Source organism: Apiospora aurea (assembly GCF_038362705.1).
Source record: "Apiospora aurea strain CBS 24483 chromosome Unknown utg000008l_segment0_segment0, whole genome shotgun sequence".
NCBI lineage: Eukaryota > Fungi > Ascomycota > Sordariomycetes > Amphisphaeriales > Apiosporaceae > Apiospora > Apiospora aurea.
Genome location: NW_027117395.1, coordinates 5035823 through 5052853, shown reverse-complemented (window position 1 = coordinate 5052853; position 17031 = coordinate 5035823). Strand labels below are relative to the sequence as shown.

The window sequence follows — 17031 nt, the reverse complement described above, 5'->3', positions numbered from 1 at the left end:
CAGTGAGCAAGGACATGGACCGCCATATGCACCCCATCAAATACCCGTATTTCGGGCACACCATCTGGATTCTCAACCCCCGGGAACAACTGGCACCCAGTCAGACCTTTTTCCTTTTTCCTTTTTCCTTTTTTTTTTTCGATTGGCCGTATTCCAAGTCCCGTCGGGTCGATATCGGAGTCGTCCATTGCTGCGCATGCCCACCTCATCGTTCCACCCAGGAAGCGAACGAGCTGTTTGCTTCTGATATATACCAGCTCAACAACGATTTCTGACACATACGACCATATCCTGCTGAATACTAGGGATCCCGTCCGCTCTCCCATATATAAGCAGCAGAGAGCCGAATTAGTACTAGGGTCGGTGACGACCTGGGAATCCTCGGTGTTGTATGTTTTTGGCATTTGATTCTTTTTGGTATCCCAGAAGTTGGGTGCGGTGAGGTGTGCTGAATTGGTAAAGCTTGCCTTGTCTTCTATGGTGTAGACGATGGGTGTGTTGCAATGTCTTGCTAAACATCTAGCTCTTTGGATTCACTTATCGTCTTGTTATTCGGGCTCGCTAGGGTGGATCTGTTGTCCCATTAACTTCCCTTTATTTTCCATTTCTTCGGTGATGCAAGTCACGTTAAGAAGAGTGTTCCAGAAGGATCAAGGTATGCTCATGGCGAAGTCAGCCTTGGCCATGCGACGAGAACAAGATCATGTTCAGTGATGAGGCAATACTTCCAATGTTGAATTGCCAGTATCTACCTAGCCACGCCAATCTATTATTCCATGCCACCGCTAGCAACACCATTGCCGTTTTATTCTGTCCTTGACTACCTGTTATTCCACTAACCCGACGCCGGAATAATGGCATTTGCTCTGCAACTTCTGGGCTTTTGAGTGACCCCCTTGTCCATGCTCCATGATGCCGCCGCTCAAGACACTTCCTGAAGGACATCAGATTCACGTCAACTTGCTGTTCAACTTTGTCTGGGCCTTTGGTACTCTACTCCCCAAGGTCGTCTCAACAAGCGGATACTGATCTCTCTTGTTATCAATGTCTTCTCATAATAGTCGTGTCGTCCGTTCGCGTCTGGTTTAGAACCCCTGAATTGCTTCATCGGACCATACCTTCCGTATGCGGTTTTCTTCAAGACCTCATTGCTCATGGTACAATCTCCCTTGGCAAGGCCATAATCGAAGATATGTTTGTGCGATATACGCAGGGCGTTCATGAGATATGCCATAGAGTGCCCGACAAAAATAGTCTCTGCGTCAGCAAACTGGGCCAATTTCTTTCTCGCAGCCTCCCATCCAAGCAACAGGTTACCCTCCAAGCTGGCCTCTACCAAAGATTCTTCTTTGATTGTTTTATCAGTGTTGTCTCTGTCCCACCGGACAACCGTGTATCTGGGCCAAACATAAGAGTTGATTATCTCTTTTCCGTCGGTCATATTAAGGACAGTAATATGAGCAATCACTGGGAAAGACTCTTCACATCCGACGTTCGAACATTCGATCAATGAACAGTCGATGGATACGTGGCGGTGCTTTTCCTGAGAGGGGTCGTATGCAGGCAAGGCGATGAAGTCTTTCTCTTTTTGAATTCTGAACAAGGCATCAGGGTGCGGATCGTCCAAGATGAAATGCCCGGCTTCAAGTAGTCGAGGGATCGATTGCTTCTGGGCGAACAGGAGTGCATCCAAGTAATTCAATTCCCAAGGTTGAAACAAGGTGTACTCGTTGCCCTTGTAAGTGAGGGATGCTGGAGAGGCATCACTAGATTGGGAGGTAGACATTTGATCGGCTGTGGTTGTGGACGCGACGTCAACTTCCCTCCGCTTGTTGCTTTGGACGGGATCAGCGACAGGACTGTGAGGACGCTTTTGGCCCGGTATGGATGTGACTGGATTGCGACTCCGGGAGGGCGGACCCTGGCCCGTGTTGGACTGCATTTTCCAAGCTTCCTCTTCGTTCGGTTCGATGTTCGTTCGGCCAGGCGGTCTTGGTGGCGGTTGGCTCTTGAATGCGCAAGGTCTTGTCGTACAATTTCCGAAAGCTCGACAAGGTCAGCAAGCTTGTTAACCTGGCATGGTTGATGGACAGTTGTTTGGAACTGCTCCGTGAAGGAATGGTCAGCCAACGGCGTGCCGTCACTCATGGGAACAATCAACGTACCAAATTTTCAGCCGTCAACCTGTTTTTATGGCTGTGACAACCAGGTAATGTTGACTCAAATGGTTATGCAACCGCAGAGCCGCTTCGAAGAATGTTGATTCCAGTGGACTAACGATGTTTGTTTATTCCGTTGATGGCACGAACAATTGAAGGTGGAAAGAAACTGCCACATCCAGAAACCAAGGCGGCGTTCATTGCAGTGGATCGTGGAAAAAAGATTTTGGGTCAGGCAGAAGTGAGGAAGGGAAACACAGAGAAAGCTCCTGCCCAGTTTGAGAACCAAAACAGAAAGATATTGCCGATGCGAAAATGGCAGGCACGCGTGGATGTTTGCCCACCTTGGGGCCAGGTTTGATGAACTGGACATCAACAAGAATTACCGTCAATGAACCTAAAGACAGGAATTTGAAGGAAGCTCTCTCATGAATACATTTCTGCACCGTACGTGAAAGCAGCTGACATGCACATTAGTAGGTACAGATATCGAAGTGCAATGTATCAAGACCCCAAACCCCTCTGCTCGCAGTAAGCCAACAACTCCTCGTCCCTCTCCAAGCGCGGGAAGCAGCTCTCCTCGATCCCAAACGTGACCTCGATCCCCTCGTCCGGCCCCTTGCCCCCATCCCCGCCCGCGTCGGCAGCGTGAAGAAGAAGCTCTCGAACCCCATCTGCGGCCACCGGAAGCCCGTCGGCCGGCCGAACCCGTAGTCGTGCGTCTGGTAGGGCGTCATGTCGTGCCACGCGAACCCCATGCAGTCCTTGCCCAGGATCCACGGCATGTTGAGCTCGTTGAACCGCAGGTCGGGGCCCCCCGCCGCCCACTTCGTCTGCCCCTCGATGTACTCGGGCGTGACCGACGCCGTGTTGCCCCGGACCGTCCGCGCCAGCAGCGGCAGCGCCGACTCGCGCGGACCCATGGCCTGCCCGATCGTCACCGTCTCGGACCAGGGCAGCGCCACCGCCGTGCCGATGAAGCGCGGGGGCAGCGGCGGGTCGGCCCGCTTCCGCATGTTGACGGCGTGGATGCACTTGGAGGCTTCATCGTCCCCGAAGTTGAGCAGCGGCCGCTTGGCCCGCAGCATGGCGCGCCACCACAGCGCCGCCACGGCGTCGTAGCTCGAGACGTAGGCACCCTCCGGCAGACCTCGGCTGCACTCGGCCTTGAGCGCGGCCAGCTTGCTGCGCGGGAAGTGGAACACGCGCGTCTTGACCTCGGGCATCACGAAGTCGGCCGGCGGCGGTGGCGCGGGATCCGTGCGGTACTGCATGGTCGGGTACTTGCCGCGGAGGGCCTCCCACTCCTCGGGTGTGGGCTTCGTCTTGGCGATGAAGTAGTCGTGCGGCGGGATGTTGGTGTCGAGGCTGGCCGGCTTGCCCGTCGTGGCGGCCTTGGAGTAGGCGGCCCACGTGGCGTTGAAGGAGTCCCAGCCGAGGCCGTCGCAGACCTGGTGGCTGACGGACGTCGCGATGATGACGCCGCCCTCGATGAAGGTGGCCTGGAAGGCCGCCACGGGCGGGCCGGGCGTGTCCACGTCCTGGGCCACGTGCATGGGGTGGCCGGCGGCCTCGGCCGGGATCAGGTGCTCGATCTCGAGACGGTGGACCGGGTAGTCCTGCTCATGGTACCACGCGTAGGACGGTATCTGGTCCTCGGCGGCCGTGGCGTCCTTGATGTGCAGAGCCACCGTTCCCTCCTTGGCTCGCTTGATGACGATGCGCTTGGCCTCGTTGTCAAAGTGCATGGTCCCCGTCAGCTCGGGATGGTCCCCCACGGCCTTCTCGAGGCCCTTGGTGAGGTTCGCGACGATCCGGTCCTGGTCCGAGCCCTCGGCCAGCTCGAAGATGTCCACCAGCTTCACCCACATGCTGATGATCTGGTGGCCCGTGTCGGACACCTGGAATATCTCGTCCCAATTGTTTCGGATCTGGCCGCGGTTGCTGGTCGTCACCTCCTGCGGCTTGACGTGGATGACACGCGAGGGTATTGAGTTGGCCATGGTTGCGCTCCGTTACGTGCGGACTGCTCAAGATGGTTTGATTCTCCCTCTTCCGGCAGGTTCGTAAGAGAAGAAGACTTTATATGCATGCAACATGTCGCCCACAAGCAGCGTGGCAGTGAAGATAAGCAAGAGGGGTGTGGGGGATGGACATATGTCGATTGGATACACGATTCCTCAACACCCCCCTGCGGCTGTCGTTACAGTAAACAACCCTCCACATATCAGCAGATGCCTCGCCGCCTGGGCACATGGCAGCGCGCCGTCCATCTGGATGGCATGATCCAACTTGGTCGACTTGGTATCCCCAATCTCCTGAAGAGATTGTCTGTGCCGCAGCGGTCCACCCCTGTCCAGAGACCCAGGGATCCAGGTGGGGAAAGCTGCGTGCGGTGGGCTGCTCGGCGGAACAAGTTGATAAAAATTGTGGCCGTTGCCTCCAGGCATCCCGGGGGCCATTTTCCCCTATATAAGGTATAGAGAATACAATAAGGTATAGAGAATACATCCAGCATGCCTGATTGGTTGGACGACGGGCGATGTCCCCCCCTTTTCCCGGGGGAGCCGGGCAGGCAAGCTGTCAGCCGGCTGACAGCGGACAGCGAGAGCTGACCGTGGGCTGGCAAGTTCCGGGGCCTCAGCGTTTCCCTTTCTTGGCTAGCTAGCCCTGGGAGGTAGTTAGTCAAGATGGTACGACGGACGGCTTAACGTCAAAGCACCCCGGTAATCGTTTGACCGCCCATACTAATTCGCCTGCGCCTTGGGCCTTGGTGTTAACGTTAGTGCCCGCATTGCCCAGATCTCTCTCGGGAGAATATATCGTAGAATTTAAACACTCCCGGAACCTAAACGCATCAATGGACTAAGTGATCCGAATCAAGACGCCGCACTTGCCAGGCGATGTCCTTTTTGCACCTGTAACTAAAACCCCAGAAACACCCCCGCCCCCGAGGCCCGACCGCTAATCCACCTTTCTCCTTGCTGGGCTGCGATGCCAGATGATACCCCCGGTCAAGCCAGTACGCGGGCCATCGTCGACCTTACTCGACACGACCGAAAGGTAGGAAGTGGGCAGAGAGAGGGTTTAAATACCATGCGCCCACACGCCGCATTGACAACGCCATGGCGGCCCCCGAAGACGCGCGCTCGGTGGCCCTGGTCGGCCTTCCGCTGGTCGTGGTCGCCTGGACCTTTTTCTTCATGCTGCTTGGCGCCATCGCCGTCGGGATCCGCACGTACAGCCGCCTGCGGCTGAAGAGCTTCGGGCTGGACGATGCCATGGCGGTGTTCGCAATGGTAAGTTCGATAGCCCCCTGGATATATAGAACTTCATCTCTATCTCTCTTTTCCCGCGTAAGAGATGACTTCCTCCTCCCTCAACTTGCTGACGACGAGCCCCTTTTCTTCAAAAACAGCTAACCTTCGTCGTCGTCGCCGCCTTCACCCTGCACGGCGCCAATATGGGCGTCGGCACCCGCAATGCCGGCCTCAACGCCTGGCTGGCCGTCGAGTCGTCCAGGTGGTACCTGTTCTGGATCCTGGTGTACCTGTCGGGCATGGTGGCGCTCAAGACCTCGGTCTGCACGACCCTCTTGCGGATCCTGCCGCCGTCCATAACCGCGTTCCGGGCGTGCGTCTGGGTGTTGATCTTTGTGTCGTGGGCCGCCTGGTGCGTCGGCTTCCTCGGGGTCCTGTGGCTGTGCCGGCCCATCCAGGCCCACTGGCTACCTTCGCTCGTTGCGGAAGGGAAGGGAAGCCGACCTGCGGGGGGCAGGAGGTCATGGTTGCGATTAGCCAGACTGTGGCCGTCGCTAGTGTCTTGACGGATACAGGGTGCGCTTTGCTCCCCGGCATTATGTTGTGGAAGACGCAGATGGCCAAGACATCGAAGCTCGAAGTGTTTGCTCTGGTATCCATCGCCTCGATGTAAGTTCTGGTTTCTTTCTCTCACTCCCCCCTTTTCTCCCCTTGACTCGGACACGGTAGGCCTCGAGTCTGACCGGAGGAACCGTTTCCCAAACCTGCAGAGCCTCGGTCGCCACCATCGCCCGCGCCCCTTTCCTGTCCCATTACGCCGACCCGACCAACGACCTCACATACTACGAGGGCTACATGGTGCTCTTCTCCAACGTCGAGACGGGCATCGGCCTGTTCGCGTCGACGGGGGTGGCGAGTGGGAGCGGCTCGGCGATGATGGATCCGACAAGGGCATCCTCATGCCGCACGACGACGGCAAGAGGATCCGGGTCGACCAGTCCTACGCGGTGGAGACGCATCCTGTCCCGTCGCGCGACAGTGACCGTTACGACCATAAATGATTGGACCGAACACGTTTCTCATGAGAGGGGCAAAGGGGTATCGAAAAACAAGCATTAGGTTGAATTTGGTCTCATAATAGACATGGTACATCAAATGGAGTTTGGTATATAACATGATAACCCGACTTCCTGTCCCACCTTCCTTATACCGAGAAAGAAATGATATCAATAACAGAAGCAGAAAAGACAGTGTGTGGCTCGTATAACGTTAGGCATAAGGGACCAATAAGTAGCACGATTATGGCCGCCCTGAGATGAACACCAGTTCTCCCCGAAAATCAAGGACAAAAAGGAAACCAAACGGACCGTAAACGAGAACCTCTCAATAACGCCAAGTCTAATACTCTAGACCTCGCATTTCGCATCTTGGCCGGGGTTGGCCTCCTCGTAGTCAAGCAACTTGAGAATGCGGAAGAAAATAGCAGCAACGATAGCGCCCAGACCGGGACCAGCCCAGTAGATCCAGTGGTACGAGGGGAACTGGGCCGCGGCGGCGGAGCTGCCGAGACTGCGGGCCGGGTTGAGGGAACCGCCGGTGAAGAAGACGCCTGTTGATATTCACCGTTAGTTAGCCGCGATGAAAGCACATATATATATATATATATATATATACATCTGCGCCGTCGGATCGTAAAAGGCTTGCTTACCTGCCAGCTGTCCCACAAACAACGTCAGCCCGATCCCGACGGGCGCGACGAAGCTGGTGCGTGACTTCTCGCCCGCCAGCATGAGGATGGCGAACATGAGGAAGGCCGTGAGGAACATCTCGCCGAAGAGGCCGCGGACGACGCTCATGCCCGGCGCGATCTTGGTGATGGTGCCGGAGAAGTCGCCGGGGAACAGGCCCTGGCAGAGGGCGCCGGCCAGGACGCCGCCCGCGAGCTGGGCGGGGACGTAGAAGAAGAGGCGGATCCAGGGGAGCTTGCCGGCGAGACAGAGACCGAGAGTGATCTGTAGAGAAGAAAACAAAGCACGAGACGTCAGTAAAAACACAAAGATCTCATGTTGTTACGTGATGTTATGGAAGGGTTGCCGACAAAGGGATGCGAGAAAAGAGGCTGATAAAGGGGTAGAAAGGTCTCATCAGAATAAACGGAGAACGGATATAGGGGCCTGGGGGATATAGAAACGCACAGCTGGATTGAACAAGCCGCCACTGATGCGGTAGAAAGCCCAAGCGTTGACCAGAAGCGAGAAGCCGTAGCCGTAGCCGACGAAGACGACCTGCAGCAGCTTCGGAGTCGGGGACTGCGCGGCGAGGTCGATGATCATGAGGTGGGTGGCGTTGCCGAAGAAGAGGAACTGGAAGGTGCCGACGAACTCGCCGAGGGTGGCGACGAAGTGCTGCTTCCAGGGCGCGCGGTTGACCATGCGCTGCACGAGGTTCGGCTCGGGGCGCTCGGGCAGGCGCTTGTGGCCGCCGTGGCTGCTGGGGAGGTAGCTGGACATGTTGTTGTTGTTGTTGACGATGTCGCGCGGCGGCTGCGGGGTGGTGATGCTGATGGTGGCGGTTTGGATAGGGGCTAGGTAGATGTATCGGTTCTGTCGCGGCAGTCTCTTATTCCGCATATCACATTTCTTGAAGATGGGATCCGACTATATACTCATTAGGGGGGCTGGAGGACGAGGGGGGTTAAATGGAAGAAGAGCAAGGACTTCCAAGATTTTGAGATCTCGAGTTTCCATCCAGTCGTTTTACCGAAAACGACGGGTCCGGCTGGCATATAACACCAACAGCCACACCAACCACACCAACACACCATCCCAAGCAGAGGCGGTTCGTCATCCCACATGGAGCAGCGACCGGCCCTTTGCTTGTCCAGGAGCCGCGGACGTCCCTGCGCAATCTATGGTTTGCCGCCCCGATCTGATCTCGAAGGGGGGGGATCAGGCTTTGGCTGCCATGACTTCACCGTCCGATGCTGTGACGCCTTGAGGGTGGGCCGTTGTTTCACCGGCCGCCTGCACCGGGCCTTACACGGCAGGACCCGATGACGATCAGCTCGGTAATGCATGGTCATGCTGGCGGCCGGCAATAGTTGTGTCGTAAACGGCGCAAGAAAAGCCAAGACCTACATATAGATCATGTACCATGACGATGACGATATAGATCTATACCCAAGTGTAGCCTTCAAATCGATGCCCGACGAGAAATGAGTCGCTCAAAGTCAGGGCGGTGCCTTGATTGAGACAAGTCGACGTTTGGGGCGTGAAGGTTTGCCAATCCGGGGGCGGGACCCTCCCTGGCCTCGCAGCTATACTTCAGACGAATATTATGCACCCCGGGATCCAGGAGTGGCGCTGCTAACGCCCGTTGAAGATTCCGCCACTCAGCCTGGTCGGCCAACCACGGCCCTTCCGCCGACTGCGGATCGGCACTTGTTTCTCGTCGTTGCTACCCCTCCCAATAGAGTAAGGGTCCTCCTACTGCCGTCGGGCTGGATCTTTCGTCTTGTCTGGCGGCTTTCGTACATATGGCAATCTTGGGATGTCGGTGGCTTCGGCCACCGTGGAAAGGGTGAATCTGGAACCAGCCTCATCATTTTTCTTCAGTCGAAAGCTTCTAGCCAGTCTTTTGCTTTTTCTTCCCCCCCTCGTCTTGTGTATTCGCAAGTCAGTCTCTTTCTTTTCTTGTTGCGAACATGTGACTTTTGCGCATCGCTTCTGTCGTGCCCATGGGTCGGTGATAGTTGGGTGCCGCCATTTTGAAACCTGCAAAAGAAAGTAGTTTTCCGCGTGCGACACTTGCGATCGAGATGCTGGCGCACGACGGTCGGCGTTCGGCGGTGGAACGTTACACTGCTTTCCAACGACGAACAAAAAGCCACTCATGCAGGTGCCTTGGCAAGTAGCTAGGCTGCTGTCCACCCTCGGAAATCTAGCACACGGCAAGAGTTGCAATTTACACGGTAGATCCAACATGGGATGGTCGCTCACGTGGGTGGCACGCTGTCTCGTGCAACTATGTTGCACATCAAAATCATGCCACACTCACAGCCTGATCGGCTTTCAATGTTCCAAGCGAAATCATTGCATTGAGTCTATCTCAGTTTGCTGCTGCCAATCATTGGCCTCCGTGTCATGGCATTGCTCGTGAGTGAGCCAGAAGGCTCAGTAGGAGGAGAAGAACAGCCAAGCCTGCCCTTAACGGAAACGATTTGCGTATACCTGTTCCTTCGAACAGGTTCTGAAAGTGCAATTCCGAAGTCGATTGATCAACATATCCCATACTGTCTTGGTTTCTTCTTCTTTTTTGTGTGTGTCTTTTCCTTTTGTCCTGTTTCCATGTCGCCACCCCATTGCCTCCGTAGTATAGTGATTACGCTGCATCGTGCTCGCTGCCTAATACCAATGTTAGCAATGATCATCATCGAGCATATATGTGATGATCTTTTCGTGGCTTGGGACGTAGAAGGCTGCTTACTTCGGTGGGTAATATCAAACCAGAACGCCAACAATTTCGCATTCATGGTGCGGTTCTCCGATACCCTGCTCTACGTTCGTTTTTGCTCGCAATATATCGCCTCCATGTTCATGTATTGTATTACTTTGTTCCCTAACCTGCTATCATGTCAGCAATGCCAGCCATGATGTAAGTACTTGATAAATCTTACTCACCTATAGGAACAGTGCCTCATTTGTGACCAACCCTTCCAATATGGATACCGAGTCTTCTTGGTGGACGTCTGGACTTGTCGAGAGTCTTCTTGCTGGTCACCATACCCATATTGAAGATATCCGATTGGATTCACGTCCAGTATGGCTCAGCACCCCAAACATCCGGGTCTAGGTACCGGGCTCGCTTGCGGCTGTAGGGGTCCGGTTGCGGGCTCGCTCGCTTCTCGTACAATGTCTTCTTATCAGTCTCCAGTTCCTTTTTTGAGGCTCGGATTAGTTCGTTCTTCTCATGAGTGCCAACTTTTATTTCAAGATCGGCAACGGTCTTGTGGAGGATTCGGGCTCCATTCAAGAGGCCATCGATTCGTTCCTGCTTTTGACGAAGCTGCTCTTCCTTCTGCGTTACGATTCTTTCATTCTCGTTTCGAATCTTTTGATTCAAGTGCTCGAGGGTTTGCTTCTCGGAGCGCAGATCCTCGATCTCAGCCACGAAATCCCCCACATCGGCACGGAGACCCTCAACCTTGGCATTGAGGGCTTGCTTGTCGTCTTGTAGAACACGGATCTCTGCGCCGTAGATGCGGTCCAGCTCAGCCATGAAATCGGCTACGTGTTGAATTCCGGCGTTCTGGAGCAGGGATTTGACGACTGCCTCTCTTGCAATCCGCCGGGCTTGGTCGAAGTCGCCGGTGACCTGTGCAAATTCCGATACCATGCCTGTTTGAAAAGACTCATATCAGCATTGGGGACATTCGGCACCACGTGGCATGGAAGTTTGCAGCTTACCGTCGAACCACTCCCGGGTCATCATGATGCCAACCTGTTGACCAACGTCGGGCTGATGAAGGGCAACGCCGTCATTTGCGGCGTTTTGCTCCATGGTCACTGATGTGTTCGGGCGTCGAACTGTTGACTCTTTCAAGTTGGTCGAGGCTGGTGAGATGTGTTGAAGGCGTACGCGTTGTCAATTGCGGACTGCGGAGAGGGAATGTTGGTGGTGTCTGAAGGGGCTTTCTATGAGGTTGGTGGTAGGTAGGAATAATTTTGCCCTGATTGAAAATGGTGCGAGTGCGATTCAATCTTTTCTGTTGGTAGGCTGTGTGTACCTTGGTAAAAGAATTGGCAACTGCCACATTCAACTTACCTTTGATTCACAATGCAACAATTGATTGATCGCTTCGAGTGCCCATCTGGCTGCTCTCGATTGGGGCCTCTTGCGGACTGGATTGTTCGTTGCAGATATGATCATGTCGTAGCCGTGGGAATGAGGTGACAATAACACAATGCCTGCGAACTGAGCAACTCCCTCAGGCAAACATTGCTTCGTAATTAGCTTCCCAACTTCAGAAAATATGAGCGCAGGTCGAACTTGCTGTCTTCTCCGCATCTGATCCTGACAATAATTACACGTATAGAAAAGCAAAGTTTAACAACTTGACTCACAATAATTGCCCATCAAGAAAGGAATCATTGCTTACCGAATCTGGTTTGCTGGCCTACTCATGTCTACCTAATTTGCACCCGTTGCTCCTCCGCCAACCATTGATTTTTCTTTCTTCTCCATCCTGTTGTTCTACAGATGTACTTACCCGTCCTCCATTCAAGGTAGGCCAAGGATTGAATTTCCACCGTCAGTAGGCGGTCTTCATCATGTGGGCTTAGCAGGCCTGCGTGTCACTAAGGTCTTCCAGCGACAGCACCCTCCTTACCAGTACCTCCGCCATCTGATCAAGGTGAGAGGACTGGGAAACGCCACCTGCCCCGCGTTAAACGTTGGGCAGTATTACGGGCCAATACGCTCCTACACCGTCGTCGGCGTTGCGGGGGAATGAACCATCACAGAGGAATTCCTTCCATGAAGGGCATGGTTCGCCCGGGTGTACCCGTCTCGTGATTGGAGATCAGGGCGAGGTTGATAGAAGAGATGGGTAGGTTAGGTGGGTAGTGTATCAGTGTTAAAGGTCTGTTAATGGACATCATCCTCATGACAAGGCAATGCAGTTCTAGACGGGAGAAGAAGCAAACGGGGTCAAGGATGCCCTGGGGTCTCGATCCTGGTCGTATTTTGGAAGAATGAGTGTCTCGGAAGTATCCCGGCGCGAATCATACAACTGGCCGGAGGTGTGTATCCGCCCTGCAACGAAGCACGTTGCAATGTGGATTGCTATTTACCCAGGTACTCTTTTGACAATAACTTCTAATTACTTTCCTATCCAAGTATTGTTTCTTCTAAACGATGAGACGGGGATATAGGGTGAGATGGGTTTCGTCATTCAACCTGCTTTGAGGCTGCGGTGTATACACCCACCTTACTTCAGATCACATGATATTTGCAGGTATGAAACTACGACTTGCAACATCGGAGGAGCATCCGGAGACTTCATTGTTTCTGGTGGGCACGAACCCCTGCGTCTCACTACGAGCTGAAGGCCGTCCCGAACCACATCGCCCCGGCCCCTACCGAGCCATTTTACTACATTATAAAGATGGTGCCGTGATGGGGGGTTGCCTCGCGGTTGTCACGTCCAACAAATGTTGCTCACATGCTGAGTAGCAGGCCACCAATGGGTAAGTAAACGTATTTAAATCATTAACATCATAAGTACACTATCGCTATACACTCTGCCATTCCGCCTCCCATATCTACGCCACCCTCGACAGTTTCGCCGACTGGATGGCGGCGTGGATCTCCTGCTCGGCGCCGTCGGGAAGAGGCAGCAGCGGCGACCTCACGGTCGCATGCTCAAGAATACCCCGGGCCACCAGCGCGTGCTTGAGGGCGACGGTGCCCTCCATGTGCGACCCGCGGTGGTACACACTCTTGGTCAAGGGCAGCAGCTCGTCGTGGACGGCGCGGGCTTTCACGTAGTCGCGCTGCTTCCCGGCCTCGATCATGCGCAGCAGGGGCTCCGGCGCGATGTTGCCGTAGCCCACCAGCATGCCGTCGACGTCGAAGCAGGTGTGCAGCAGGTACTCGTCGTGGCAGGTCAGGATGGTGAGGTTGGGCCGCTCGCGGCGGATGACGGGGATCTCGGTGTCCCAGCGGCGCATGTTGCGGACGCCGTTCTTCATGGCGATGACGCCCGGCTGCGCGGAAATGTCGAGCATCGTCTGCAGGCTGTAGGTCGCCTTGGTGACGTCCGGGTACTGGAACAGGATGAGCGGCAGCTGGCTGACCTCGTACACGACCTTGTACCGGTCCTGCGGCGCGCCCTCCTGGTACCCGAAGCGGAGCCAGCCGTGCGAGGGGTAGAGGAGACCCGCCTTGGCGCCGGCCTCGCGGGCGCGCTTGGCCTCGAGGGCGGCGACCTCGGTGCCCTCGCCCGTGATGCCGGCGATGATGGGGATCTTGTCGTCGACGGACTTGACGAAGGCGCGGATCACGTCCAGCTGCTCGTCTTGGGTCAGGAAGGTGCCCTCGCCGGCGTGGCCGAGGACGACGAGGCCCTTGACGCCGGAGATGCTGCCGAGCCAGGAGCCGAGGCGCTGGATCGCGGGGTAGTCTACCTTGCCGTCTTTGGTGAAGGGGTGACGGGGGCCGGGACGAGGCCGGCGAGGTCGAGAGATTGGGTGGCCATTGTTTGTTTGGGTTTACTGAAATGGGAGATGGGTGTTTTAAGTGGTTGAAGGTTGGGTATTGAAGTCTTGATAGGTCTCGGGGTATGGTTTATGGGATAGAAGAGGGCTTGGATGTGATGAGCAAAGTCGATGTTGTTGAGAGCGTCGATGAGAGCCCCTTTATAACACGAGAGCTTCACCACGGGTCACTATCTCGCGACTCGCGAAGTCGCGAGCACGGAGGAGGGGGGGAGGGGGGTCAACTTTCTTGCCTACGCCCGCATGTTCCCCGGATTCCCCATGTGCACACGGGGAATCTAGCTTGGGAGGCGGGAGGGGGGGGTGTCGAATAGGTCAAGGGCGGAACATGACCGGATTTTCCTGCCAGAGTGCAATAGTATCCGGCCGACCTTGTAAACAAAGCCTGGGCGCAGGCTAACCATCTGACTTGCTTCTCAGCACGCCGCACTAGTCTGCGATGGCTGGAAACGCTGACGCATATGCTGCCGCAGGTTTCCGAGGTTTCCGCGGGTTTCCGGCTTTTCCGCATCGCCAGTCTCGGAAACGCATCAGCGGATCGCCTTTCGGATTCAAGCTTCATGTCTAGCTTCCAACCGGTCCACCTTCCCCCAGCGCCTATGTGGAGTTCTCCCAATACCCCGGTTTTACCCCAGCTCTTCGTCAGCGAGGTCTGAGCCTCTTCCATGTTGGCTCTATGGAGGTCAGTAGTCTCCTGGTCAGGCGGGAAAGCCTTCTTCTCCGACTTAAGAGATCCGGTGGCCACTGAAAGATCTGGAAAATCATTTTGGGAAGTTTTGGATTGCTTTCTCTCCTGCCCTGCTGCACCGTATCCCCTCCCTATTCACCAAAGTCACAATGGTGACCCAGCTTCAGCAGACGACGTCGGCCGACTTGGAGACCGCCCAGAAGTTTCGTGCGATGCACATTGAGAACCAGCAGAACCTCTCCGGGCTGAGCCCCGAAGATGCTGCCTTTCTCCAGAACTACCCGGAAGACAAGCGAAAGAAAGTGATTCGCAAGGTGGACGTGAGTGACCTGGACGAACCAGTCTCCCTATTGTCTTCACACAATATCTAACTGTCACTCTGGCGAAATCTGTAGATTAGGCTCATCCCCATGCTCCTGTTCCTCTACCTGATCACGTACCTCGACAAGACGAATATCGGTAACCGCGTCTATCATATCAGGTCAACCCATATGGCCTATGCTGACTATAGCTTCCAGGAAATGCCAAGATCGAGGGTCTCCTCGAGAGTCTACACATCACCGGGGACCAATACAACATTGCCCTGTCCATCTTCTTCATCCCCTATATCCTCGCAGGTCAGTAGTTATAACTAGTGGGTGTCATCATAACCCAGTTGTCCAACTGCTAATCCGGGACTAATTACACAGAGGTGCCAAGTAATATGATCCTCAACAAGTTCACGAGACCGTCCATCTACATGGGATCAATTGTGTTGTCATGGGGTATCATCATGACCATGACGGGCATCGTCAAGAATTTCGGCGGCCTTTGCGCAGTTCGGGTGATGCTTGGACTCTTCGAGTAAGCCGATGCTCTCCCTCGAATGGTCCTTTCAGGATAGAGAGGGATCTCGTCGCTGACATGTAGACAGAGCTGGTTTCTTCCCGGTGCTATCCTCCTCGTGTCGAAATGGTACCTGCCCGACGAGACCCAAACCCGAATCGCCCTTCTCTATTCCTCGGCGGCCTCTGGGGGTGCGTTTTCGGGGCTCTTGGCGTTTGCCATTGCGAAAATGGACGGGTTGGGTGGGCTGGAGGGTTGGCGATGGGTACGTGTAGTCCCCCGCCCACGGATATACCTGTGAAAGCAAATCCCTAACTGAATCATGGCATGCCAGATATTCATCCTCGAAGGCTTGTTGACTGTCGTCATGGGCATCCTCTGCTTCCCTCTGCTCATCGACTCGCCCGCCCTCTCCGGTCGATGGCTCGAGCCAGACGAGATCCGGTACCTCGAGCTCCGACAAATCGCCCGCCGCGTCAGCAACACCAAGGAGTACCGCGAGAAGCATTTTGATCCTTCAGCCTTCTGGGCCGTGGTGGCGGACTGGAAGATGTACCTGCTCATCTTGGGCAGCTGGTCGAACGCCGTACCCAACTAGTGAGCCAGCCCCCAGCCACCCGTTTCTCTCTTCTCCTATTACCAAGGTATCGCTCGGTAGAATAAACTTACTTACACTGCTCCTCCTCAGTGCCATGAAGTTCACCATGCCGACCATCGTCAAGAGCATGGGCTTCACCTCGGCCAAGGCCCAGCTCCTGACCATCCCGCCCTACATCTGCGGTGCCGTCTCGGCCTGGGTCGTCGCTGTCTTCGCTGACAAGCACAAGTGGCGCATGCCGTTCATCGTGGGCCCGCAGCTCTGCGTCGTCGTCTCCTTCGCCATCCTCTTCGCCAAGGCTGCCGAGATCAAGTACAACATCGGCCTGTGCTACTTTGCCGTCTGCCTGGCCTGCACGGGGTGAGTACTTACCCTGCCTACTTACTTACCTCTAATCGTCTTTTCATTCACCTCCACCTCGACGGGCCATGGCTGATGTGTGTGCGCGTATTTGTAACCACAGCATGTACCCCATCTTCCCCGGCGTCAACGCCTGGAACGTGGCCAACTCGGCCGGCGCCGCGAAGCGCGCCATCAGCATCGGCTACCTGATCTGCGCCGGCAACATCGGCGGCGTCGTGGGCTCCTACATCTACCAGGAGCAGGAGGCGCCGCGGTACCCGACGGGCTACGGCAACTCGCTCGGCTTCGCGTCGGCGGGCATCGTGGCCATGCTGACGCTCGAGTTCGCGCTCTGGTCCTCGAACAAGCGGAACGCGCGGTTGACCGAGGAGGATGTGCGGGCAAGGTACACGGAGGAGCAGTTGGAGAAGATGGGGGATCGGAGTCCGTTGTACAAGTACTCGCTATGAGTTGTTTCATGCTGGTCTTCTGGTTGGTGGACGGGGGCGTACCAGTTTCGAGAGGACAGGCAGCGAAACTGGGCGGACTAGTGTTTTGGGTTGCTGTGTTTGAACAGCTATTCCTATTTCGGAGCCCGACAGGCAAACAAATTGGTCATTTCTAGTTACTTTCAATTGATCTGTTTGGTTTAATCGTACTGTTCCGTCTACTATACTATATTGCTCCGTCTACGAGTTGGTGGAGCTAGCATGGCAAAAGACTTGGCAGCTGGTGAAAAGGGGTTCGACAGAGACGCTAACGACTCCCCCCCCCCCCCGTGGTTTTTCTCCATACCTTGGTTCATGCGTGCCAAGGGTTTCCCCGCAAACTGAATCGAGCACCCCGACTCCCAATCTCCCCCGCGAACCCGAACAGACCGCCT

At 55.3% G+C, this 17031-nt stretch overlaps 6 protein-coding genes across 6 annotated transcripts; 2 read left to right on the top strand and 4 right to left on the bottom strand.

Moving 5' to 3' along the window:
- Window positions 1–2632: 2632 nt before the first annotated feature.
- On the bottom strand, window positions 2633–4162 carry PG986_013019 (uncharacterized protein; the record flags this gene model as incomplete). Its single annotated transcript, XM_066849241.1, has 1 exon — window positions 2633–4162. One exon carries the CDS (start codon window positions 4160–4162, stop codon window positions 2633–2635), a length of 1530 nt encoding a protein of 509 aa, XP_066695937.1.
- Window positions 4163–5284: 1122 nt separating this feature from the next.
- On the top strand, window positions 5285–6538 carry PG986_013018 (uncharacterized protein; the record flags this gene model as incomplete). Its single annotated transcript, XM_066849240.1, has 4 exons — window positions 5285–5458; window positions 5578–5831; window positions 5909–6088; window positions 6190–6538. 4 exons carry the CDS (start codon window positions 5285–5287, stop codon window positions 6536–6538), a joined length of 957 nt encoding a protein of 318 aa, XP_066695936.1.
- A 287-nt stretch (window positions 6539–6825) lies between these two features.
- PG986_013017 (aquaporin rerated protein) lies at window positions 6826–8049 on the bottom strand (the record flags this gene model as incomplete). Its single annotated transcript, XM_066849239.1, has 3 exons — window positions 6826–7028; window positions 7128–7431; window positions 7615–8049. 3 exons carry the CDS (start codon window positions 8047–8049, stop codon window positions 6826–6828), a joined length of 942 nt encoding a protein of 313 aa, XP_066695935.1.
- A 2179-nt stretch (window positions 8050–10228) lies between these two features.
- PG986_013016 (uncharacterized protein) lies at window positions 10229–10978 on the bottom strand (the record flags this gene model as incomplete). The annotated part of the gene is made up of 2 exons (XM_066849238.1): window positions 10229–10815; window positions 10885–10978. The coding sequence occupies 2 exons, from the start codon at window positions 10976–10978 to the stop codon at window positions 10229–10231; spliced, it is 681 nt and encodes a 226-aa protein (XP_066695934.1).
- Window positions 10979–12741: 1763 nt separating this feature from the next.
- On the bottom strand, window positions 12742–14362 carry PG986_013015 (uncharacterized protein; the record flags this gene model as incomplete). Its single annotated transcript, XM_066849237.1, has 2 exons — window positions 12742–13613; window positions 14326–14362. The coding sequence occupies 2 exons, from the start codon at window positions 14360–14362 to the stop codon at window positions 12742–12744; spliced, it is 909 nt and encodes a 302-aa protein (XP_066695933.1).
- A 170-nt stretch (window positions 14363–14532) lies between these two features.
- On the top strand, window positions 14533–16618 carry PG986_013014 (uncharacterized protein; the record flags this gene model as incomplete). Its single annotated transcript, XM_066849236.1, has 8 exons — window positions 14533–14703; window positions 14779–14842; window positions 14902–15000; window positions 15073–15226; window positions 15293–15473; window positions 15543–15805; window positions 15897–16166; window positions 16270–16618. The coding sequence occupies 8 exons, from the start codon at window positions 14533–14535 to the stop codon at window positions 16616–16618; spliced, it is 1551 nt and encodes a 516-aa protein (XP_066695932.1).
- Between the last annotated feature and the right edge of the window lie 413 nt (window positions 16619–17031).